This window comes from Chinchilla lanigera, unplaced genomic scaffold, assembly GCF_000276665.1.
Source record: "Chinchilla lanigera isolate Chin_1 unplaced genomic scaffold, ChiLan1.0 scaffold00041, whole genome shotgun sequence".
In the NCBI taxonomy this organism is placed as follows: Eukaryota; Metazoa; Chordata; class Mammalia; order Rodentia; family Chinchillidae; genus Chinchilla; species Chinchilla lanigera.
In genome coordinates this window covers 19759599-19785803 of record NW_004955442.1, presented here as the reverse complement: position 1 = coordinate 19785803, position 26205 = coordinate 19759599, and the positions used below count along the sequence as shown (strand labels likewise).

At 40.4% G+C, this 26205-nt stretch overlaps 1 protein-coding gene across 4 annotated transcripts in view; it reads left to right on the top strand.

The window, feature by feature from the left end:
• The window catches only part of Adrbk2 (adrenergic, beta, receptor kinase 2), a 145659-nt gene continuing 119454 nt past the window's right edge, over window positions 1-26205 (top strand). For 2 of the 4 annotated variants that reach the window (XM_013517965.1, XM_013517966.1), the window contains exon 1: window positions 1-171. In XM_013517965.1, the coding sequence (XP_013373419.1) occupies window positions 59-171 (113 nt within the window). In that variant the 5' untranslated portion in view covers window positions 1-58. Of the gene's footprint in view, window positions 172-5990; window positions 6178-26205 lie in introns of all 4 variants that reach the window. The other 2 variants (XM_005391840.2, XM_005391839.2) reach the window with 2 other exon arrangements.

Sequence of the window (26205 nt, the reverse complement as noted above, 5' to 3'; positions counted from 1 at the left end):
CGGCGGCGAGAGCGCGTCCCGTGCCGGTCTCCAGGAGCCGCCGCCGCCGTTCGCCAACATGGCGGACCTGGAGGCCGTGCTGGCCGATGTCAGCTACCTGATGGCCATGGAGAAGAGCAAGGCGACGCCGGCCGCCCGCGCCAGCAAGAAGATCGTTCTGCCCGAGCCCAGGTACGGCGGCCCCGGCCCGCGCCGCCGCTCCCCTCCCCCGCGGCCGCTGGCCACTCCCTCGTCCCGTCCCGGAGGGTCGCGGGTCGGGCGCCCCGCCGCCCCCAACCAGTGACCTCACCGTGCTGGTCCCTGAAATGGGACTGCGAGGGCTGTTGGGAGCGCGCGGCAAAGTGCTCGGCGCGCGGCGTGCGCTCCGGCTGAGAGGCTGGGATGTGGTGGTGACCTGGCTGGACCAGTCGCGTCCATGCCGCCCTCCCTGCCCCATCCCTGCTCATCCTTCTAGTTTCATCCCTACGATCCTCCCTGTTCCGTTGCTGTGGCTCCCTCTTGCCCCATCCATGAGCTGCGGTCCCATCTCGGTCACTCCTTCTGCCCCATCCCTGGCCTCCCCTCTGACCCCATCCTTCGTCCCTTATACTCCGTGCTTGTCATTCCCTAGAGCGCCACCCTGGTCCTTCCTTCCTGGGTGCCTGGTGCCCTCCCTGCTGCCCTCCTTTCCAACTCCAGCCTCTTCTTTCTCTCTCTGACTTCTGAGATGGAGAGTGCAGGCTTGGCTGGTCTTTTGTCCCAGGTGCTTCAACTGCGTGCTCCTAAGGACTATCTGTCTAGGAATCTTCCCAGTCTCCTCTCCTCTCGTACCGGGGCAGGGCGGAGTGGGTTTTGACCCACTCAGTTTTCAGTTTGAGTACGAAGTGTGTCACCTGAGCAGCATCCCTCAATTTGCACATCTTCTGTGGCACTTTCTTAAAACGTTGAAATGAGTTTCGTTTGAAAACGTTGAATGGGGCGACGACAGGAATTTAGTGTTAAATCACCTGAGGGGGCCCCCATGGAATTGGCGAACAAGTTGTCATTTTCTCTCAAATGATTTATTACTTATTTTACTAAGAGTCTGATTAGTTTTAGGGTTTTACTAGTATATGTTATTAGCAGTACCACATGTTCGTGAGGTCAGTAGTTTCAATGAGCGTGCCAGAGCATCATTGTTGGGTTTACTTTTCTAGCTCGTTTTCTGATGAACACCATCGTTAGTTATACAGCTAGTGTGGCACAGTGATGCAGAACAGCTCTCGGTGGAACCCCCGGTAAAAAGAGGCATCATCTTTACAGTGAATTTGAAACCTTTCAATTCTGTAAAATGTTGGAATCTCAACCAAAGCTGTTCTGTGTTTGAAATCAAGATTGCCCTACTGCTGCCTTGATAGAAGAAAAAAGAATCATTGGTTCCAGGTGATCACAGATTATTTTCCGCAGGTGCATTCATGAGTCCCATCATACAGAAAAACATCAACTTTTGAGTTCTTTTTTTTTTGGTGACAAGTCAAATTGTGTAAACGAAAACGTGCTAGCTGGGTATTTCTTGGCCTCTCGTCTCTCCACGCAGGGTGCGTGGCTCTTTGATAAGCAATCAAGTGGTGAGAATCAGGGAAAAGTGCAGACCTTTGTGGAGCTTAGAACTTAACATATCAGATACTAATTGAAAACTCAGGGCTGTTTAAAATTTCTGGCACGTGGGAAACTTACTTAGAGAGCAAGAACAAGGTTCCCCCAAATCAAACTTGAATTCCATTTTAAAAGCGACAAAACTACATTTCTATACATATGAAAGAAAGTGCTTAATTTCTTTTTTCTCCTCCTTTCCTCTGACCCCTCCCCAAGCAGGGAATCTGAAATATGTACAGTTTCTATATAAAACGTCAATAAATCTCAACTCGTGCAGTTTTTTTGGGGGGGAGAGATATATATTACTAAAACTAGGAACTACTTTTTTTTTGGCATTTTGAACTTAATGTGACTTCTGCTTTTTAGGGTCTGTCCTAAGAACGACAAACTTACGTGCTTAGGGCATTCGCTTCCCTGTATAAATGCCGTTGTGTTTGGATGGTATTCTGTGGTGATGCTTTCTTTTTGAGAGAGAATTGGTGATAATGAGCTTTATTTTTCCTGCCATTTTAGAATTGACAAACGTCAACTGGAGAGTAATTGTAGGAAACAGCCCTTTGGTAATTGTTATCTTGTTACTATTTTTCAAATGGACTCTCGAATTTGCCATTGGACCCTTCTCCTGGGATTCTAATTCGTGTCATATTTGTCTTAAAGGCTTTGGCTTTAGTTTTGTAATACAACCATTTGCATAGCAACAGTCAGTCCTTGTGCTGAGTTAGGATTCTGTTGCATTGAAATTATCAGGTAAAGCATCTTGTAAACAGGCGGCCTGGTTATTTTAGGAATGGGGGGCCAGTTTGGAGGATTTCTAGATCCCATAAACAAGTTTATTTCATGTTAAAACGCCTTAGCATTAATGACTTAGAAAGCTAGTATGACTTCACTTTGTTGGTAAAGGATGCGGTCAGATCTTTTCTGATAAGAGTTTCTATCTCAGCTTCATTTTGGAGTGAGCCACGTGATCACCAATCTTTCGTGTTCTTGAAAAAGATATTTAGATTTTGATTCCTTGTATTTCAACGAGAAGCATACACTTCACTTGCCATTGGTCTGTCAACATTGATTTTTGATTTCCAGTTAATCATTTGTAGTCAGTATAATAATATTCTTTATTTTAGATTCTTTGCCTTTTCCGTAGTATTAAACAGAAAAGCAGCAGAACCAGATGCTATCAGGTGAGTTTAAATGGAACATCAGTCTGCCCGGGCACTGCCTCCTGTGCCTGTTACAGGAGTCTCAGAAAGTAGAACATTCAGCCCAAGGCAGATTTTGCTTCTCTGAGCTGGCAAGAAGCAAACATTTTGTTATGTTGACACATTATTCAATTAATGAACCAATGAGCATAAATCCTGTAAAAGCTGATTGTTTGTTCAAATTATATAGCTACTCTAGTTGACTGAAACATTTGTTGAACTAATGGGGCTGATAATGGGACCTATTGGGAATGGTAAACTGACCTGGAGACTTAATCACTGTGTAGGACCAGTTAAAACAAAAGCCTTGAATGTGTGTACCAGTTGTACTCCCATGTTAGAAAAGAAACACTACTTTGATTTAAGTGGGACCCAATTTATAAGCAAGGCATACATAAACGGTCAATGACTTAAGCCTGAGTATCATTAAGAGACCTTTCCCTTAGGTTCCATTACCCTGTTAGCCTTTTTCAAACAGTATGAAATTGAATTGACTTGAAATCACACATAGTTGAAAGAACTTGAATGACCCAAACATGATCATTTCCCTGGAGGTTTGTCTTTGTTTTTTTTTTTAAGACATTGAAAATTGTGCTTTACCTATTGTGAAGCTTGTTAGGTCAAGTACTCCTATGCTAATAGGAAGATCTGAGAAGAAGGTGGCTAAATATTTATACTGTTACTGTTTATTATCCTAATTCAGTGCATAGTTGCAGAGCCATTGCTGTGAGCTAGGGAGGGGGCACACTATGCTGAACCCCAGCACAGCCACACACAAACATTGAGCCAAGAAAGATGCATGCTTTCAAGTACAGCTGCTGGAAGATTCTGTTTAACTACCAGTATGGACAAGTAGCATTTGGATGACTTTGATGACTCTTTATTTATAGAACACATTGTTTGCAAAGTGTTGATAATTTCCTTTGAAGAACTATCCAGACATGGTCAAATAGTAATATGGTAGTATGCATTTTCGTTTTTGTAAGCCTCCCATGTGCTGTAGCAGTACAGCTTCCTTCTTCTGTGGAAATGGAGTTTATTCTGTAACTTGCTAGCTAATCAGTGAGCAAATGGTGGATAAGTTGAAATAATCATCCTCTCTTAGGTTTTAGGGTGTTCCATGATGGCACCCTCCTGTACCCACAACCTAACATGGAACTGAAAAATAGGTGTTAAAAGCATACATAGAGCTGGGGACATGGCTCAGTGGTACAGCACTTGGCTAGCGTTTGTGAGGCCCTAGGTTCAACCCCAAGAACTGAAAGGAAGAAAAGAATACCCTCTAGGAAGAAAAATCTATCTATCTATCCATCCGTCTTTTGAGAGAGGATCTTGTATGTAGTGCAGGCTGGCCTCGAACTTGTGGCCATCTTCCTGCTTCAGCCTCTCGAGTGCTAGGATTACAGACACATGCCAAACCTGGCAGAAAATTCTCTTTATTACTGATAAGAGTATTTCTGTGTCTAAAATAGCAGAGGCGTTCTTACTTCTTGTTCGCTAAGGTACACTTTCAAAAGGTAATTTGTTCTGACCTTTCAGTTATTATTTTGTTCTTGGTCAAAGTTAATTTGTGCCAGTGTCTTGAAGCTGCAAGGGCTGCCTGGAGCTGCTAGTTCTTAGAAACAGATGTTCCAGTGTCATCAGTGTTGGACCTAACTTGGCCCCAGTCGAGCATTGTGAAATGCTTTGAATTGAGGGCTCTGTGGATGTCTTTGAGGTACGGGCAGTTCTGGCTTTTACACAGTCTGTTCTTAGAGACTGCCTCTTCAAGTGCTTCCCCAGTACATTGAAGTTGGCTTTGGCAGACATCCGTGTGAGCAAGAGTGGGAACCCTCAAAGGGAAGACAGTGCAGGTCTTTTCCAGTCCTTGGAGGGGTGGCGAGCAGGTTAGTGAGCAGTAGTGGATGAGGAGCAGGCCTCCTAGGGGCTGGTAAGGGAAGGAGAGGCCTAATGTCTATGATGTGGTGACACAGCAATTGCCCTTTCCTGAGAGCTTGTCTTCTCTGCCTGGCAGTTCCTCTAGACCTACCAGGTGAACAACATTTGCCCACTTTACAGAAGGAGTGGTTGGCTGCAGGGGAGGTAGAGGAGTAAGCCCAGGTAGTAGCAGATGGCAGCAGAGACGAGCTGGAAGCCTGGGTATCCCCAGCCCAAGTTCTTCCCACCTTGCAGAGCCCCTTAACCAGAGCAAGTGGCATGCACCCTTGCTTCTTATTCTGCAAGGGATGGATAAAACTGAGACTTTATTATTTGGGGACAGACAGTCTCAGTCAGGCCTGTCCTCAGAGACTGATAAAGAACAGCAATTCCTCCGGGACCTGTGAAAACAGTAATTATGACTAAGTGAAAAAGCAGTTGGTTCCTTATTTCCCATGAGGAGCGTGAGGGTTAAATGCTTGTTCTGTTTAACACAAGAAGTGCAATCTTGCTGGTGTTAATGAGAAATTGTATGATAGAACGTCTTGTCTTCCCAACAGCATTTCTTTTTGTCTGGGTTTTTATTCAGAAAGAAAAGGGACCCTAACCTGCCCCTTTCCATTTTGGGAAAAGAATAAAAAGGAAAAACAAAATGTTTGGCTTTATTTACAGTAAAAATCACTTTCTCATTCAAACAGTCTTCCTTTGTTAATAAAATAATCTATTTGAAGACCACCTGAAAATGTATTCTGTAAGCATGATTATCTTTGTCCTTAGTCTCTGGACACTGGCGGTGAGGAAATGGAAATGGGGAATCCATCAACTTTTACTGTTATTAAATCATTTATATCATATGTAACTTGCGTGCATTTGGGGCTGAGTATCCCAGGCCTACCTCCTGTTCTGTATTTCTCACTTCTTTATTTTTTCTTTCTATTTTTATCATTGATGAGAAGTTGGAACCCCTGGGCCTTTTTTGATTATTCTGTGGGTCTAAAAAAATGCAGAAGTAATAAGTTGGTTCCTCATAGCCTGTAAATGTCCCTTCTAATTTTGGAAATCTTCTTTTGGGTTATCTATGCCTTGGCTGGAGCATAAGCATGTGTTAGTAGTTTTAGTGTATGACATAATAGAAAAAGTTCAGCAGAGAATATCATGACAGTATTCTGCCTCTTAGATACTTGGTAACTGGTGGTTGGTAGAGGTCAGTGTGGACCTGGCCTTGAACTTGTATTCTTGTTTGCTAACTTTTACTTCTTCAAGGGTCTCAGGGACAGGAAGAGGTGATTTTATGGAAATGACCAGACAGAATCCTGGGTTGTCCATTGCTGGGCCCTCCTTTTCCTGAGCCATCCCTACTGCCTGCCATACTATAGTAAAAGAGAAGGTTCTGGATCAGAAGCCAGCGCATACAGATCTAATTCCACTGGTACCTTGCCATGAGACTTTGGTAAGTCATTAAAATTCAATGTATTTAGTTTCCCCATCTATAACATATATCTGTTCATTTCAAATCATAAAATGTCCTGGTAAAAATCTCTTCCACGCATTTTTTATCCATACCTTTGTAAATAGTGAAAGACATTAAAGATTACACATGCTGAATTTCAGACAGATAAGAGAAAAAGATTGGAGGAAATATTAGAAGGTATGATTCCTCTTGACACCACTTGGCATGGTTGCTAAGGCTGTGTGTGATGTAAGTGCACCTGAAAACCATACAAAATGGTAGCAGAGAGGAGGCAGTATTCTGAGGAGACCCTGACCCTGTGTGCTCCTCAAAAGTGGATTAGGATGGGATCTTTGGAAAGTTGGAGTGCTGGCTGGCTGGGACGGAGAAGAACAAGGGTTGACCTCGGACCCTTATGTAGGTGAATTTCCCATATTTCTCCTTGGTTTTCTTCTTCAAGCTGTTTGCTATTGCATTGTGTGTCTGGAACCTTCCCTACATAATACTTTACCTAATTCCTTTTCTTCCTTCTTTCCTACTTCCATCCATCCGTCCATCCATCCATCCAGTGGACACTGGGCGCGGATGGTATCAGTGCTTGAGAATTCCCAGGCATGCTAGTCTTGAGTATGTGCAACCAGGCAATTAGGAGGGCTGACTCATTCCCTAGAGGTCTTTTCTTCAGTAACATGAACGGAAAGTCATAATGCAAGCGCAGCTGGCTCCAGTATATTCAGCAGAAGGTGATTCATCCTAGTTTTCCTTAGACATTAACGATTGCATATTAATAGCCTAAGGTCGTAGTATCTCGTGTTTGCAAGGATCTTGGCAGGCATCCAGTGGAGTCACACATTGATGAGTGACTTCCCTCAGGTATCCACCCAGGGCACCTTTGATGAGCATCTTTGAGAACTGTAGTCTTAGAAAGCTATACTGTAATACATTCTGTGTACTGAGCTCTTGCTGTCCCTTTATGATCCTGCAAAACAAGGCCTGTCCCTCACCAATGTGAAAAATCATCCTACATTTGAAAGGCAGCTGCCCTGACCCCTAGTGGCTTTTATAGGAGGCTGTCCCAGAGTCATTCCTTGTGCTGTATTCTGCCGGAGTCTTCATACTACTCTGTAATCTACTTAGCTCATCAGTCAGAACATTACCCAGCTAAGTAAGAACATTAAAATTCATGATTACATCCAAAAAGAGATTTGTAAATTATTATAATTAATTTAGTAATGACAAAACTAGTAATAAACCTTATTTCAAGTGTACGGTTGAATCCATCTAAAGTTCCATTTTAGGGGGAACTGTTTTTGCCCTTTGATTTAAAATTCATGATGGCAGTTTGATTAGGAGTCAGTGTTTACCTTAGCCAGAGTTGAGAGTGAGGGGTTACATGGGCATCAGGACAACTCTGGCTGCTGAGTGCTGAGTATATGAGCTAAAATATTTTAGGAAGAAGGTGAGCTTTAATTATGCTGCAAAGTAACCTGCTGAGGATGTCAGGGGGTATGGTTCCTTTATTCCAAAACATGAAATCTTGTAGCCAGGAAAGACAACAGATGTCTTTAATTTCAGCGATAATGCATTCTTGAATAATATTTTTGAATAATGTACTCTTGATATTTGTGCTTTGTGTGATTAAGTCATCCCACTGATCTTTATTATCTTATATAGGTAACATAAGTTGAGTTAGATTTTCAGAATGTTTTTACTAAACTGTCTGCATCTGTTTGCCTTTGATAAGAGTTTAAGTTAAAAATGAATAAAATTACATAGATTGGCCTTTACACAGCTGTTAAATACAGCAAGCTTTCATTTTGCTTGGTGAATCTCTAAGGCTGTGATGGTATTTTAGATAAATCTTCTTTTAAAAATGTGTGGGGGCTAGGGATACAGTTCAGTAATAGAGCTCTTGCCTAGCATGCACAAGGCCCTGGGTTCCAACACCAGCCAAAAAAAAAGGCATTTGACAATAGTGGAACTAATCCTAATGGGTAAATAAAGTCAAGGGTCTTTACATCTTTAATGTGGTCTTACACTTTTCTGCTAAATGTACTCTTTTTTATGTTATAAGGATACCCTAACTGGGAAAGGAGTTAGGCAAAAAATCTTGTCATCACATTAAGTATAGAAGAAAGTGCAAAGTATTTGTGGTCTCTGTTGTATTCCATTTTGGGCCTGCTTCCTTCTGGGTTTTTTTTTTTTTCTGCTGGTGGTAGAGAAAAGACTATTATTTATGTAAAACAACCCAAATAGAATCCAGATTAGAATTGGTATAGCAAGGACAAGTTACTTCTGCAAAGATACTTAACCTTGACTTTGCTGCCTCCTCCCCACTGAAAACTCTTGAGAGTTTTTGCGAGCAGGATGTTTTGTTTTGTTTTGTTTTACTGGGGATTGAATTTAGGACCTTCATACTGAGCTACATTCTCTACTCTTTTTTATTTTTTATTTTGTGATAGGGTTTTGCTAAGTCCTTAAGTTGTCCAGGCTGGGTTTCAACTTTTGGTCCTCTTGCCTCAGGCTCCCAGAGTGCTGGGATTACATGTGTATGCTACGGTGCATGCCTGGCTGTTAACAAATATTTTTTTTAGGGTTTAATCATTTAGATGGTTGGCTTTTAAAACCCCATGTGGAAAACTAGCCAGTATCTCTGCATTGCTGCCCTTTAAATAAAATGACCTGCTTGATGCTTATCTTAGTTACTTTTCTCTTGTTGCTAAGACAAAATACCCGACACCTAAAGTTAAAAAGGGAAAAGTTTATTTAGCTCACAGTTTGTAGAGGTTTCAGTCTATAATCGACTAACTCCAAGGCAGGGTGGCACATGGTGGAGGAGCAACGGTTCATGGTTGTGGAAGACAGCAAAAGCAACAAGAGAGTTTAACAGCCTCTTTATGCCCCTTTTATATTGTATCTAGACTGCTGGGATTAGGGCAGTGCCAAACCAGTCAGTGGACTGATTTAGCAATCACATACCCTTAATCCCAGCATCACACACTCTGGACTCAGCCATCTCTAAAAAACCTAAGACTCCATGAGGCTTTGGGGGAACATCTAGACATAAACCATAACAATGCTGTATCAGTGTTTTGAATTATTTAAGAAATTTTTTGAATTTCAGTGTTTTGAATTATTTAAGAAAAAAAAATCAGGTTTTCTTTATAGGAAAAACTTATTTTGGTGGAAATCCTTTCAGAGTTCTAAGATAAGCATTATAATCTACGGTTATCTCATGACCGGCTGGAGTAGCAGGCATGATAGTAGACCAGATAGAAAAAGGAAGACACGTATGAAGTACATGGCGTTTCTAACCTGAACTAGGAAGCAGGCTCCAGACCTGGGGTGTCATTGGTCAGAATCATGATGATTGTGATGTGAGGCCGAGTTGCAGAACTTCTCTTTAGATCTGTAAACGGACATGTTAACTTGTCAAACCCAGTGACAGTTTATTTCATGTTTGTACCATAGATTTGAAGTTAGCACTGATTCATTAATTAATTAATTAGAGACAGATTTGTCTTGAATTCCTGGATATGAGTGATACTCTTTTTTTGTTTTAATTCATTCATTTTTATTTTTGCAGTTAATTTTCTTGGTACATTTTAGATTTACATAATGATCACATTCATCATAGGAAATTTATACCTGTATGTAATACATCTTGATTCTTCTTTTTTCCCCAACCCCTTCCCCTCCAACCGCTCTCCCCCTCCTTATTTACACAAAACTATACTCATGTCTATCTTTATTTCCATTTTGTCCTTTTATTTTTTCCTTTTCTTTCCTCCCTCTGTTCCTTGTTACCCTTCGCGTTTGAACATTTTCTTCCTATTCCCAATGTCTATTATATATTTTGGTCCTTATTTACCCTTTCAGTTTCCCACACCAGAGAAACAATTCAATATTTAAACATGTATGTCCTATTTATTTCACGTAGGAGTATGGTGTTAAGGTGTATGCATTTAGCTAGAGATGTCTCAAGTTTATACTTCTTCTTTATGGCAGAGTAGTATTCCACTGTATAAAACCTTTGTTTTCTTTATCATTCATCTGTTGATAGGCATTTGGGCTATTTCCAGGTATTACAAACTCTGCTGTTACATTGTTAGCTATTACAAACTCTGCTGTTATAAACATAGGTATGCATATATCTGTGTGGTATAATGTATTTAATTCTTTCGGGAAGATACCAAGAAGGGGAATAGCTGGGTCGAACTGAACCTCTAGTTTTAGTTTTTGAAGGAATTTCCACACTGATTTCCACAGTGTTTGCACCAATCTACACTCCCACCAACAATGGAAAAGGGTTCCTTTTCTTCCACAGCCCTGCCAGCATTTGTTATTGATTGATTTCTTGATAATAGCCATTATTTCTGGAGTGAGATGGAATCTTAATGTTTTAATTTGCATCTCTAAATGACCAGTGATTTTGAACATTTTTTCATATATTTATTTGCCATTTATACTTCTTTATCTGAGAAGTGTCTATTCATTTCAGATTCTCATTTTTAGATTAGGTCTTTTTCTAAAATTTTATTTTAAAAATAAAAAATAATACAGAATTTCAAAACAAGATGATAGGAAATTAACAATAGTTATTATATGGCATATTGTTATCTTCAAAGCAGTTGCTGAGATTACCAGATATAAACATGTAAGACTGATCAAGCAATATAAACACTAACTGCTCCTTTCAATGAACTAATAGAAATTAGCAGTAAAATTATCTTAGCTATCATCTACAAACAACAAACTTACTGAGAGAGAAATTAGGGAAACCATACCCTTCACAATAGCATCCAAGAGAATGAAGGACTTAGGAAGCAATCTAACAAAGGAAGTAACAGGTCTATACATTAAAACTTACAGTATTCTGAAAAAAGAGATCAAAGAGGATTTCAGAAAATAGAAAGATATTCCTTGCTCATGGATAGGAAGAACCAACATTGTGAAAATGACCATACTCCTAAAACTGTTATGCAGATTTAATGCAATCCCAATCAGAATACTATTAGCATTACCTCACAGATCTAGAAAAAACATTCCTAAAATTCATCTGGAAGTAGAAGAGACCTAGAATAGCAAAGGCAATACTGGGCAACAAAGGCAAAGCAGGAGGCATCACAATCCCTGACTTGAAATTATAGCACAAAGCTACTGTAATAAAATCAACATGGTACTGGCAAAAAAACCAACAAAAAACAACAACAAAAAAGACCAGAGGATTAATGGAACAGATTAGAAGATGCAGACACAACCACAACCACACTCAGTCACCTTATCTTTGACAAAGGGGCCAAACATCACTGGAAAAAAGATAGTCTCTTTAATAAACGCTTGAAAAACTGGCTTTCCATATGCTGAAGACTAAAACTATACTCATGTGTATCACCGTGCACTAAAGTCAAAATGGATCAAAGATCTAAATATTAAAACAAAAACACTAATTCTACTGGAAGCGAAAGTAGGTAGAAATCTTGAAGCCACAGATGTAGACAGAGAGTTTTGAATTGGGTCTTTAAATTTGAGGAGTTTGATTTTTTTGAGTTCTTTATATACTCTAGATATTAGTCCTTTTGAGGAACAGCGAGCAAGAATCTTTTCTCACACTGGGTTGACTCTATTCTGTTGGTAGTTTCTTTTGCTGTGCAAAAGCTTTTTAATACAATGAGGTCCCAGTTGTTGAATCTTTGTAGTATTTCCTGTGCAGTTGGGATTTTGTTTGTAAAGTCTTTGCCTGTACCTATGCCTTCAAGAGTTCTGCTTAAGCAGTCCTGAGTAGCTGGTACTGTAACAGGCCTATGTCCACTAATACTTGCTTTATAGTTTTATATACATATTCTTTTTAGTTTTTACAATTTTGTTCTATAGTAGATAGGAATTTTAAAAAATATTCCAGAGATGTCCTGAGGAAAAATTGGCTTTCTTCTTAGAGAGTGTCCTCACTGGGTCTAGGAGTGGCTGTCAGACTTTTAGATTTAGAAATGAGATTTTGCTACTGGACTGAGCATTGTCTGTTTCTTCTTGCAAAACCAAAATGAATTACTAACTTCCTGTGAGTCTCAAAAGCGACTGTTAGGACCACTCGGCCAGGTTGTCCTAACAGTCGCTTTTGAGACTCACAGGAAGTTAGTAATTCACACAACAGATTTGCTGACAAGCCAGAATACTTTGAATGTCAGGTTTACAACTTTACATTAAACGTGGACTCTGCCAGAGCCTGGAGTCCCAAAGTTTGTGTGACGTGAGGCTGCCGTCTTGCAGCTGCCCTCACGGGAAGTGGAGCAACCATCAGAATTGACCGTCAGAAGGTGGCATAGCAATCATGGACCATAGTTGATGGTCAGGTGGTTGTAGTGCCCGGCTCTTCAGGGCCATAGTAGTGGGTACCAAGTCGTCGCCTCCTAGCGTGGCTTCATACAGATGCAGAGCACTAGAGACAGCGAGTGGCTTGTGTGACAATTTAGCTTTCCATATTTGCATGGTTCCATTCTCCTCCACTAGGTTAGATAATACTGTCAGTGATACTACCACTGAAGCTGCCCGCCCCAGGGACCCTTGGCATTTCTCTGCCATTTGTATTGTGTATTGATACATGGTTTGTATTCCCAGAGGGCAGGCATTTTTCCTTATTTAGAAATTCTTGCAAATGACTGCATAATAGCATCACTATTTTAGGAGGAGGAAACTCAGGTTCAGGGGCAAGTTCACTACACAAGTTCACACTGATAACAAGCGGTACACCTGAGGCCAAACCCAGGCCTTCTTTTTCCAAACTCTGTGCATTTTAAAGGGCTTCAGAGCCTAGCATGCCTATAGTCCCAGCACCCAGGAGGCTGAGGCAGGAGGATTGCTGCAAGTTCAAGACTGGCCTGAACTAATAGCGATACTGTCTCAAAAACCAAACCAAACCAAACCAAAATGAAATGAAATGAAATAAGATAAAATAAAGCTGTATGATAACCCCCCCCACACACACACACACACACATACACACTTCAGTACTGGAAATTGAATCCAGGTCCTTTGTACTGAGCTATATCTCTAGCCCTTTAAAAATTTTTTCTTTGTAGTCAGGGTCTTTTTAAATTGCAGAGTTACCCAGGCTGGGCATGAATTTGAGATTGTTTTCCCTCAGCCTCCCAGAGTGCTGGGATTACAGGTAAGCACCATGTTATGGTTTGTGACTGGAGGTCCCCCTAAAGCCTCATGCAGTCATGGGGTGGGATTTTAGAGTTTATGATTAATCCATGATCCAATGCTGGGATTATGGATGTGAGTTTGCATAGTTTGCATATGTAAGGGAGAGAAAGACTGTTTGCTGCTGCTCCTCCATTTTGCTCTTGTTGCTTTGCTATTTTGGCTTTGTTATCATGGCATACTCAGCCATGTGCCACCTTGTCTTGGAGCCAGCCGAGTATGGACTGAAACCTCCACAGGCTATGAGCTAAATAAATCTTCCTTTCCTTAATTCTGGGTGTCAGGTAGTTTGTCTCAGCAACACTTGATTACTTGGATAGTAACCAAGACACACCACTACACCCAGCATCAATTTCAGACATTAGTTTCATTTTGAAAATGCATTATTTTAAGCCAGGCGTGGTGGCACACACCCATAATCCCAGCACTTGGGAGGCTAAGGCAGGAGGATCACTGCAAGTTCGAGACCAGCCTTGCCTTCAAAGGGAGCTCAAGGCCAGCCTGAACTGCATAGCAAGACCCAGTCTCAAAAGACCCAAAAAAATGCATTATCTTCATGCAATAAAAGGTTATTTGCTACAAGGATCTGAGCAGGTACTCTAGTAGCATAATTTTATGGCACATTTTGTATTATTCACAGTAAATACATGAAAAATACATGAATAATTCACTAGGAGATAAGATGTCATCATTCCCTAAAAGATAGATTTCATGTTAAATAACAAGATAGTAATTAATAATGATGACAGTGTTATAACTTTAGAAAAGCTAAATGTCAAAGGTTAGTAAATGTTTTAAACTCAAACATTTTTGTAGTTTCAGGTACATCCATATTTTATTTTTTTTTTTTTTTTTTTTTTTTTTTTGCAATTGGAGGTGGAACTAGGGCTTCATACATGCTAGGCAAGTACCGTACCACTGAAGCTATATCCCCAGCCCCATTCTCATTTTAAAAAACAAAATCAGAATTCTTATCTCTCCCTTTTAGTAGGTAATGGGTATCCTCACCTTGAACATACTTGTTAGTAGCTCTGGATACATAACTTGATGCTTGTTAATGGTGATAGAACATTAATGGCCCATGTTTGGTATTTCCCTTTACATAGGAAGGTTGTGGAGATCATGTTGCAATGGAGTGGTTTATCAGGAATGCATTAGTGAATCTATTTATGACTAACCTGTTGTTGTTAGTAAGAACCAAGATTTTAATTGTAAATGAAAAGATACATGAGTATGAATTAAGAGTTAAGTAAAAACCCTGTAAGGTTAAAGTTTGAATTGGAAAGCCTTTGGAAATTCAAATATTTTTCTTTTCAAATATTTGCATTTATCGGCTCTAGCCATTGAAAGCCCAAGAAATAATTGCACTCTTTACCCTCATCCTGCCCAACAACGCCCTACTCCCCACCTGTGCAGGACCTGAACTCGAGGTGGCTGCCTGTTACAACAGAAACACAGGAGCCATCGGAGAGTAGGGTTGTCATGTCTGATAGACTCAGGCAAGAAGAAGGGCTTTCCACTGGTCAAAGGTGGGACATGTAAACATCCAAATAGTGTACTATGTGCAGTTGATTAAAATCCTCTGAAAATATACAAACCCCGGAAGGATACTGGCCTCTGAAAATGCCCTGTCCTAATCCCTAGCACCTATGAGTATGTCATTCAAAGGAGTATCACAGTTGCTGATAGAATTAAGGCAGCTAAAGTGCAGAGTTTAGGACAATGGTGGCAAACCTATGGCATGCATTGTACTGTTTTTCTTTTAAAGATAAAAGATGTTAGTGTAGAGTTGTTTTTTCTAAACTAAAATCTCAGTATTCAGTTCAGTTGCAGTGTTGGGACTTTGTAATAAATAAGTGGGTTTGGGATTGCAGTTCGGCACTTGATCTCTAAAAGGTCAACCGTCACTGATCTAGGATCAGAGAGGTTCCCCTGGATTCTTAGATCAGTGTGTCAGAGCGATACAGTGTGAGAGTGAGTCCTAGCCATTGCTGGCTGTGAAGTTGGAGGAGGGGGCCGTGGACAGGAAGATGGGCATCCTCTGGCATCTGAGAAAGCAGGGAGATGAGCTGTCTGGGATGTCCCAAAGAGCCTCCGCAGAGGAGCCCTGACCCTGGTGCGACCCCTTGGAGACCTCTGACCTACAGTCTGTAAGGTAATAGCTTTCTGTTGTTTTAAGCCACCCACATGATGGTAATCTGTGACAGCAGCCATAGTAAATGGACGTAGTCTCCAAAAAAGTGATCTCCAAACAAAATGGAACAAAACACGTTATTCATCCCCTCTGGCAGTAACACTGAGCACTGACTCTTTCTGAAAAGTAGCAATGAAAAGGTAAAGGATTATTTATCTCCGCTTTCCGTTCCAGCTACATTTTAGGGAAACTAAGAAGCTGTAGTTGATGGGAGCAGTTCTTTACCAAAGGATTGCAGCAGATGAGTGGCATTTTCAAAAATCACATTTTGCAAATGATATTGATTAGGATAAAGATCATCAGTGTGTGAAATCACTAAATGAAAGGCAGTGGGGAATTTTAAATGGGGGGATCAGATGATCAATAGAATTTTCTAAATAACTTTCACACCACTATGATGAAGTAACTAAGTGCTTCCTTATGCAAGGTCACTTGAAACACTCAGAGTGTCCTGTAAGTATGCCCGCCCACGGAAGGTGGACTTGAACATGACCCAGTCATTTAGCACTTTCAGTTTATAGGAAATGAGGAATTAGAGGAATAAACTAAATGACCTCCTTAGGGAGCACACAGCCAAGCAGAGTGGAGATGTCCTCTGGTTCTGTAGCTTTAAATCCGTGGAATGAGGAGGAAAGGTGAGTGGTAGGGATAATGGGGGCTCTGGATCGAAACAGATTTTGAGAGATTTGAGAGATACAGAAGTTAATAACAACCGGATGAATGTGTGGATCTTGATCAGCTCCTGATTTAAATCCACCAGCTACACAAAAGCCACTCTGAGAGAATCATGAGGATTTGAACAGTGACTAGGTATTTGAGCTTCAGGAATTACTATCTGCAGGTTGGAGTGGGAGGCAGTAGTTGTGTTTATGTAAGGAAAATGTCTACAGTTTTTAGAAATGTGAACTGAAGTAGTAAGAGTAAAATAATATTTGATCTGAGATTTACTTTAAAATGCTTTAAAAGGTGGAGGAGAGGGGTGGATAAATGGAGCAGTCTAAAATCTTAAAAACTGCTAATGAATTGTTGAGTGGTAGATTACTGGGGTTTCGTAGACTACATTCTTTTGTGTGTTTGAAAATTCTTTTTTTTTTCCCTCCCATGCTGGGGATGGAACCCAGGGCCCTATGTATACTAGGCAAATGCTCTACCCTTGAACTATATTCCCAGCCCCTTGTTGGAAAATAGCCAGTTGAGGTGCCTAGATGTGAAGACAACAGCTTTATTTCTTCAGGGCCACAGGAGCCTCAGTTGTCATCCTGGAGTCATGTGGAAGAGCACTGGTGACTTAGGATATAAATTCCTATGACAGCATCATACACAGATGCAAAATGTACCACATCATAAATGACTTTGTTGGAGGGGAGGCTGAATGTGCTTCTTGGAAACTGCATTAGATGACTCAAAAGGAGGCTCTGTACCCCTGATCACAGAGTTGTGTTTTAATAAGCTCATCTGCAAACCAGAGTCCTGACTAATGCAGACAGTGTGGACAGATTTACAGCCTCTGGGCCTGATGAGGAAACAGGGATAATAGCAAGAAGGCTACCAAAAGGAGAAAGCAGGAGATGGCTCAGTGTGAGGCCCTGGGTTCCAGCCACGGCATTGTAAGGGAAAACAAGCAAACAAAAACATAGTGAAAAAAGAAAACTGCCCTTTCACTTCCTCAGTACAAGACTTCCCTGCATTTTATCCAGTGAAATAAACCATAGCTCCGGTGTTTAAACCTACCAGGAAAAACATAATAGACCTACTACTCTCTGAATGTACTGTCCACACCTGATGAAGTGTTGCAAATCAATCTTTCTTATTAAGACTACTTTCACAGCCTTCTGCTTTTAAATTACTTGAATATTAATTTGTGAAGACATTTGAAAATTATGACTTCAAAATTAAAGGTGTTTCCTAATATGTTACTATAAACCAGCTCCTCACTAAGTAATTACTACCAGAGCCAGTATAAAGAAAAAGAAAACTTTATGAAGAGAAATGAAAAAAAAATCAGAATAAATGGAGAGTTATAATCTATTACTTGATGGGAAGAGGCAATGTTATGTACATGTCACTTCTCCTCAAATCAGACTGCAAATTCAAGATCAAAATCCAAATGAGAACTCTAAAGAATCTGATAAACTAAGTATTGTTGATGTAGAAGAGAAAATGTACAAAAATAATCAATAGAATTTTGAATAGGTAAATAATGGGGATCTGCTCTACCAATCATAAATTGAGATAGCAATTACAAATAAACTGTAACATTCATGTATTAAAACCTCAAAATTGTGTGAATTTGGTTTATGAATTCACACTGTGCTTTGAGTTTAGAGGGAAGGGAAGGGTATGACAACTGGCTATCACAGAAGAGTCATATAATTCCTCCACATTGTACAGACAAATGAATTCCAGACTGTTTAATGAGATCATCAAGAATATTAAAAATATCAACAAGAACTAAAAATACTAAACATGAGGGAATATGTTTTGTTGGTCTGAGGGCTTCCCTAAGCAAACCTCTAAACCTAGCAACCAAAAAAGAGGAGATTAATGTATTTGAAGACACAATTTAAAAGTCCTCATGTGACAGATTTGTTGTGAAGCAGATTAAAAGACAAATACAGGTTGAGTATCCCTTATATCCTTGGGATTAGAAGTGCCTTGGATTTTAGATTCTTGTTTTTCAAATTTTGGAATATTTGAGGTACGTAATAAGGTATCTTAGGGATGGGACCCAAGTCTAAATAAAAACTTAATTTGTTTCACTTACTTCGTATGAACACAGCCTGAATGCAATTTTATGGAGTATTTTCAGCACACCTGCATTTTGATGCACTCTGACACTTGAAGTCAGGTGACAAATTTTCCATTTGTGGCCATCATGTAAGCGCCCACGTAGCTTCAGATTTTAGAGCATTTTGGATTTTTTGATTAAGGATGCTCAACCTGTAATAGAAAAGAAAATTACATTGGCTGATCTTCTGTGGAATGTATTTTAGTTTGCAAATATTTTATCATACAAACTGTTTATTTACTAAAATTCCGGCCTGGCTCACATCAGCCTAGAGAAGACAGATGGGCAGGAGGTCTTGTGTGTGTGCTCAGGTGTTGAGGAATTATGGCAGATTCTGGCAAATAAATCTGCGTTCACGCTGTTCCCATTTCATGTCAATCATTGGGAAGGAAGTGATTGCTTTAAAAAGCCATAAAAACTGGATGTTAATGTCATGGGTGACAATTTAGCAATTCTTCTCACATAGTTGCAAAAATAAGTTGAGTCCAAAAGTGGAAGATGCCATTGTGGGCTGGCAGTTTTCTGTGTATTTTTTTAAATTGCTGTCATCCTTTGTCCACATGGTCCAGGTCCTTGGTACAGTGATGGTGGACCTTTTAGAGGCAGGTACCCAAACTGCAACCCAAAACCCACTTCTGTATTGCAAAATGCCAACACTGCGATTAAACCCAAATACTGAGGTGTTAGTTTAGAAAAAACAACTCATCCATTAACATCTTTTGTCTTAAAAGAAAAACAACACATGTGCCATAGGTTCACCACCACTGATACAGTGTAACATGGCTGGGGATGCCCTTTGCTAGAGTCCCCTTTGCTGCCTCACTTCAGACCTGCCGGGTGTACGCCCCTTGGTAGCTGCAGTTCAGCTCTAGTGAGCTGGGCTCCAAAGCTGCCCGACCTACGCCGTGGAAGCCTGCATCCCACATTGCTTTGGCACTGTCTGCTTCCTTCACAGCCACCGTTTTCCAACCTGGGTTCCTCCAAGGCATGGAGAGTCAGGCCCAGGGCCAGGCACTAGTATGGATGCAGTGTGTGTCTTTTGAATGAATGAATTGAGAACTGAATGAATGTCTTTTCCTTCCAAAGAAAATATAATATCCTTTCTGAGACATAGCCTGTATCCAAAGTACTTGACTCTTCTGAGGCAATATGATAAGGATTTGATTCTTCAAACTGGCATGGGACCAGGAATTTCTGAATTCATTTGAATGTGCAAAAATATTGTGTAGGTTACAACATTTTTACAAATTTGGATAGATTTGGCATTATAGGTTTTTTTTTTTTAAACTACAAAAATAGTTTTCCCTAAACAATGCTGGAGTAGCTTATGTAAGATCCACACTAGCTGAGGAAAACGCATGATTTACTTTTGATTAATGAAACATGCAACAAGAAGCAGCTGGGGTTAGGGGCGAGAAGGTGGGGGTAAAAGCCTAAAAGCAGTGGTTGTGAACCTGTGGTATGCATGTTATTTATTAAGGCAAAAGATATTCATGGACGAGTTGTTTTTTCTAAACTAAAACTTCAGTATTCAGGTTTAATTGCAGTGTTGTCACTTTGCAGTAAATGCAAGTGGGTTTTGCTTTGGAGTTTGGGCACTCGAAGAGGTTCTCCATCACTGGCCTAAGGTCTTGGGGAAATCTTTTCTGAGACACTCTTGTTTTGAAAAATGACGTTGAAAGCTCTGCATAGCTTTAATAGGTCAGTTCTGAAATCTGACCTTTCTGGTTTTGAATTTCCTTTTCAGACCAGGATAATTTGAGAAACTTAGATAAAGGAAACTTTGTGTTCTTTGAGATTTTATTGAGAGGCCATTTCTATTAGTTAGGGTGTGGACTAAACTACTATAACAAAGAGATCCCAGACTGCAGTGGCCCGAAGTCTAGGCTGCACCACACACCAGTCGCCCCAGGATCTCTGGGGAAGGCACTAGGTATCACTGTTTTTAAAGCTCTTCCCGAATGACCCTGAAGTTTCGCTAAGGTTGAGAACTACTTGTTGCTGGGGATTTAGCTCAGCGGCAAAAGCGCCTGCCTGGCAAGCGCAAGGTCGTGAGTTCGGTTCCCGATACCGGAGAAAAACCAAAAAAAAAAAAGAGAACTACTTGTTTAAAATTGTCCTGACTGAGTAGGAAGGGGAGTTTACTCTACCCCAGGACTCCTCCATGCTGGGCTCTGCCTTCCAGTCCCGTCCAAGCAGGCTCTTTAGCCCTGGCTGTTTCTAGGTCAGAAGGGGAAGGGAGAGCGTGGAGAGCAGGCAGTTTCTTTTTAGGGAAGTAATATGGAAGTAGCATACGTCAGTTCTCTTCAGCTGCCATTGGTGAGAATTAGGTCACGGGACCCTCCTTGGTGAGAGGCTGAGATCTGTGGTGTTAGCCTGCATGGCCACTTGGCCTGCTGTTTCTTGAGGTGGAAAGGATTTCATTATTGATAGGTGGAAGGGTAAAGGGGTTAGCATCCATTAACCAAAACTGAGCTTATTCTCAGTTATCAACAACCAACTCTGCAACAGAACAGTTTACCTGATTTTCTACCTATGGTTGTGTACATATGAGATGATCTCTCTCTCTCTCTCTCTCTCTCTCTCTCTCTCTCTCTCTCACACACACACACACACACACACACACACACACACACACACACACACTCAAGCCATTGGCTAGCGGCACTCAGTAGAAGTTAGGATCCTTTAGTTTGTATTGATCATGAAGTCTCTACCTGTTCTTCCCTGCATTGTCCTGAATAAGAGTAATTTGAGGACTGGGGGTGCAGCTTAGTGGTAGAGCACTTGCCTAGCACACATGAGGCCCTGGATTTGATCACTAGTGCTGCAAGAAAAAAATGACTTAAGAATGAAAAAGTTGTTCTTGATTGTTTCCTCATTTATTTGGGCTCCTTTGGTGCAAGCTGTGTAGAGTTGCAGAACGGATATTTTAGCCAAGGTCAGCGATGCCAATTGAAATCGTGGGCCATTATACACATTTCAAGAGTGTAGCATCTAGATGAGCATAGTGGCTCAAGCCTGTAAATCTCAGCATTCTGGGAGGCTGAGGCAGGAGGATTGCAAGTCTCAGCTCAGCTTGGACAATTTAATGACTTAGCAAAACCCTTTCTCAAAATAAAAAATAGAAAAGGCCTGGGGTTGCAGCTTGCTGTAAAGGCCCTGTGTTCAGTCCATAGTACTGAAAGCAAAAGTATAGAATCTAATGAAGTGAAGGGTTAATGGGGATATTTTGTTTGGATAGAGTCACATTAGACTCACATTTTCTGGAGCCTCCTTTTCACTATCTCCCTCTATGTACCCTTAATGTAAATGCCACTCATGGGAACAAATTTAGTGTTAATGAATTGGCCTTTTTTCTTATTCACTGGATTTTTTTTCTCCAATACTGAGGATTGAACCCAAGACCTTCAAACTGATCTACAGCCCGGGCTCTTTTTATTTTTCTATTTTGAGACAATGTCTTGCTAAGTTGTCCCAACCTGGGCTCAAACTTGGAGATTCTCCTGCCTCATCCTTCCACAGTGTTGGGTTTGCAGCTGTGTACCAGCCTACCTGGCTCATCTTTCCCTATTCTTGTGCCAGAATACTTTCATACTCAGACTGTTAGCAGATACTAATTGGTAAGAATTCGACTAGGCTGTCTCGTTTCATGGAATTTATTTAGAAAATGGTACCTGGTCATTCCCTCCCTTGTGGGCATTTTGTGACACACTGAGCTGTTTGGGGTGGGTGGTGGTGCCAGTGGGAATTGAGTACCAGGATGGTAGCGATGTTCCTCAGGAGTTCTTAAGTGTTATGGAGACACAGAGACTTCAGTGATTATGATACGGGGGTGGTAGGACGCGGACAGACACCCCGCAGTGGATGAACGCCAAGGGGCTCACCCCTGTGGCTCTGGGGAGGCTCCATTGTGTTGGTGCTCCATGGACTGGATCTGGCAGGATGAGGGGGAGGTTTTCGTGTTCAAGGGAAAGAAAGGCATTGGAGGGAGTGATATTTACAGAATGACCACGTTATGAGCCAGCCTATTCCTTTCATGGAATGAAAGAATCAAATGTGCCACCCTGTGAGAAAGATAAAGGCAAGATGGGGCTGCCAGGCCCTGGGAAGTGCTCCCTCTAGGTGCCAGAGGATTGGGACGTTAGGCAAAACAAGAGGCCCCTGGAATCTTCCAAATGAGATAATTGCATGGTTAGAGTTAAATTTTCGAAAACTACTCTTGGAAACGAGAAGGAGGCCGCAACCCCATCTATGTGTCTTCTTGTCTCTGCACTCTCTCCTCTGATGTTTACTCTGTGCAGACAACACAGCCGGGGACTAGAGCTGCTTATGCTTTATTGCTGCTTTAAAAGGATTTTTGATAAAAAGGTGAATGTATTGTTAGAAGACATTCATAATACATAATTGTGTTAGACGATTATTGTGACCAACTTAAAGAGATAGATCACGTGATATTTAAGTATCTTTAATTAGTTAAACTGATGACCCCGTAAATTTGTTCATCCTTCAAGTAGGGTCTGATTAGGGATGATTTATATGTGAGTTCTGCTTTTCAGGCCAGTTTAAATCCCTTTCATATCCAGTTATATATCCAAAGAAAAAAGGCATTAAAGACAAAATGTGGACTGTCAAAATATTGTAGGAACAACACAAACGAATTTAAAGTCACATACAGCTTAATTGGGTTGTGACCTTCTGAATGTAGATGGGCCCGTGGATTGTTTAATGCTATGCAAATTGTATCAGAGACTTTTCTGCCAAAGACCTGGTGAACCAAGGAAACTTGGGGCCAGCTGACACCGATGCTAATGAGATACTTTGTCAGGCTGCTTCAGAGTCTGTGTGGCGTAGTCTGGTGGCTTGAAGTCTACTGCGGGCAGTTTTTATTGTCACTTTGGATAATGCAGCTCTATTCTGGGGGCTTAATGAGCAGTTTCTGGAAAATATCTAGCAGCTATATATGAAAAAAAGCAGTGCCATTTTGAGGCTCTTGAATTGTGGTGTGACTGCTGAGTCATCTTTTTAAAAACCTTCCTTTTGTTTCCATGGTGGTTAGGAATGATAACACCTCTCATTTGGAGACTGCTTGTGGTTTATAAAGCACACTTACCATATTGCTTGGTCTTTACAAATGCCTTATGTGCTGCTAGGTTTTTTTTTTTTTAATACACAATATAGAACATATTTGAAATATTTGTTAAGTGTATTTTATTTAGTCCTTATTTGCATATTGAAATAAAACAAACCTATAGAATATAGTCTTTTAATCATAGGTGGTATCTAGTTCTGTCATAAGTATTATAATTTCTCTACAGTGCTGAAGGTAGACTGTCCAACCTACCTTCCCTTGGCCAATTGGAAGCAGACGTCCAGGGGCTGGCGTATAGCCACTTTAGTTTTAGCAAGTAAAAAATAAGTTATTATACAAGAGTTATTGTTTACTCTCCATTTATATAGCAGTATCCCAATAGGCCTTGACAAGGGAGGGTTGATATATCTCCAACCAGTTGGTGTACAAAAGGAGAAAATAGTCATGTAAAATTAATGTTTAATTGTTTAATCAGTCTTACATTCTTACATCTGGTAATCTGAGCAATATGTAATATAACAACCATTGTTAATTTCCTATCATCTTATTTTGAAGTTCTGTATCGTTTTTATTGTTTTTGTGTTGTTTTTTTGGTCTTTGTTGTTATTTTGTTTTTCTTTCTTTCTCTCTCTCTCTTTAAAATAATAATAAAAAAAAGAAGTCGATGTCACTTTCCCCCAGGTTAAATCAGCCACCAATACATGGCCTGTCTAGTTTCCTTTAGATCTCCTGTTCCCTTGTTTTGAAGCATGCCTAGACAGAATATATTATCTCACCTGTGATTATTACCATAGATAAGAAATCTTTTCAAATACAGAATAACTGCTGAAAAAAAATTCCTTAATATCAGATAGTCAATTCATATTCACATTGCTCCAATTTTCTAAGTTTTTAAAAATTTGAATTGAGTTTAAAATAGAATCCTTACATGTTGCATGGTTGTTATTTCTTTCAAGTCTTTTGGATCTGTAGTTCCACCACCACCATTATTCCTTCTGATATATTTTGTTAAAGACATTGGATCACTAGTTGTCTAGCTTTCTACACCCAGGATTTTGCTGATTTGCATCCTATGATAAAAAATTTTTAAAGGAGCAAAATGAAACAAATAGCTTTATTGAGATACTGAACCTAAAATGATATGCATGGGTTTCCAGTGTACAATGCAGTAAGTTTTGTCTATAATTTCAAAGCCATTACAAAAATTAAGATAATATACATACATGTTAATAACATCTTCAGCAATTCTCAGTGTGCTGACACCAACTGGAGGGGGGCGGTCCTACAGTCCATTTTGATTCTGACACTATCTTAAATTGGTACGGATTTCACAGATTAAGTGCTCGGTTCCACGAGACCGCCCCACTTCAGACTCCAACTGCAACTGGGGTTCCTAGTCTTCCATGCTTCTGTCCAGCTAACTGCATAGGGATTCCCCTGATGATCCTCTTAGGTTTGATGTTTCACTTGGATGACTCATAGAACTCAGGAAAGTGCTGCATTTATGATTGGCTTTATTATGAAAGATACTTCTCAGGAACAGTAAAATGGAAGAGGTCCATAGGGCCAGATCTTGCGGGACGGGGGGGGGGGCATAGAGCATCTGTGCCACTACCCTCCCAGCACACAGCTGTGTTTGCCGACCCCCATCCTCTCCAAACTCGTCTAGAGTCCTTAGTAAAGTAGATGTGATTGCTTAAAGCTGTGACTGTTGATTGAACTCAGTCTTCAGCACCCAGGTGCCTGAGGTCAAGGATAGGGATTCAGGTAACAAACCTCTAGTCATGTGGCTCTTGGTTGGTTCCTCTGACATTCAGCACCATTCTGGAAGCTTTCCAGGGGCTCATTAAGAGTCAGCTCATTAGGTTAAAGTTTGGTGTGGTTGAAAAGGGCTTCTTGTAAACAAAAGGGTCTTCTATCACTTAAAATTCCAGGAGTTTTAGGAACCCTTGAAATTCTGTACCGGGAACGAAGAATAAATACCATATACTCTGTGTGTGTGTGTGTGTGTGTGTGTATCTCGTACATATTAGCCTCAAATCATTTGCTTCTTTGTAATCAGGTACTATATACCAATATATATTTTTGGGAGTGGAGCTGGGGTTCAGGTTTATTTAATTAAGCACAATTATTTTGGGATCCGTCTGTGTTGTTTAATGTCTCCATAGTTACTTCCTTTTTTATTGCCAAGTGATAGTTCATTATACGGTACATTTATCTATCCATTCATCTACTGTGAGCACTTGCATTGTTTCCAATTTCTGACCATCCCAGATAAAGCAGTTAAAATACTCATATAAAAATATTTGTAGGGTTATATGCTTTCATTTCCTAAGCTGAATAACTGGGAATAGAATGGATGGATCATATGGTAGGTATAGTTTAACTTTTTAGAAACTAAAGCATTTGATTTTACATTCCCACCAACAGTATATGAGAATTCCAGTTATTCCATATCCTTGCCAAAGTTAGGTATACTCTTGTCTAATTTCAGCCACTCTCATAGTGCATGTAGGAGAATCTCATTGTGGTTTTAATTTGCCTTGTCCTAATAATTAAGATTGATAGGTTTCTTTTTTTTTTTAGGAACATTACAAACAACACAGTTATTGATAGATTAGTAGGAAAATATCAATGGCTGCTGTAATACGTGGTGGTATCTTCAAAGTGGTTTCTCAGGAAGACAGAGATATGCAAGAAGGATCTAATAAGTAGTTACAGCGTAAGGGTTGTCAAAAATAGCATATTACC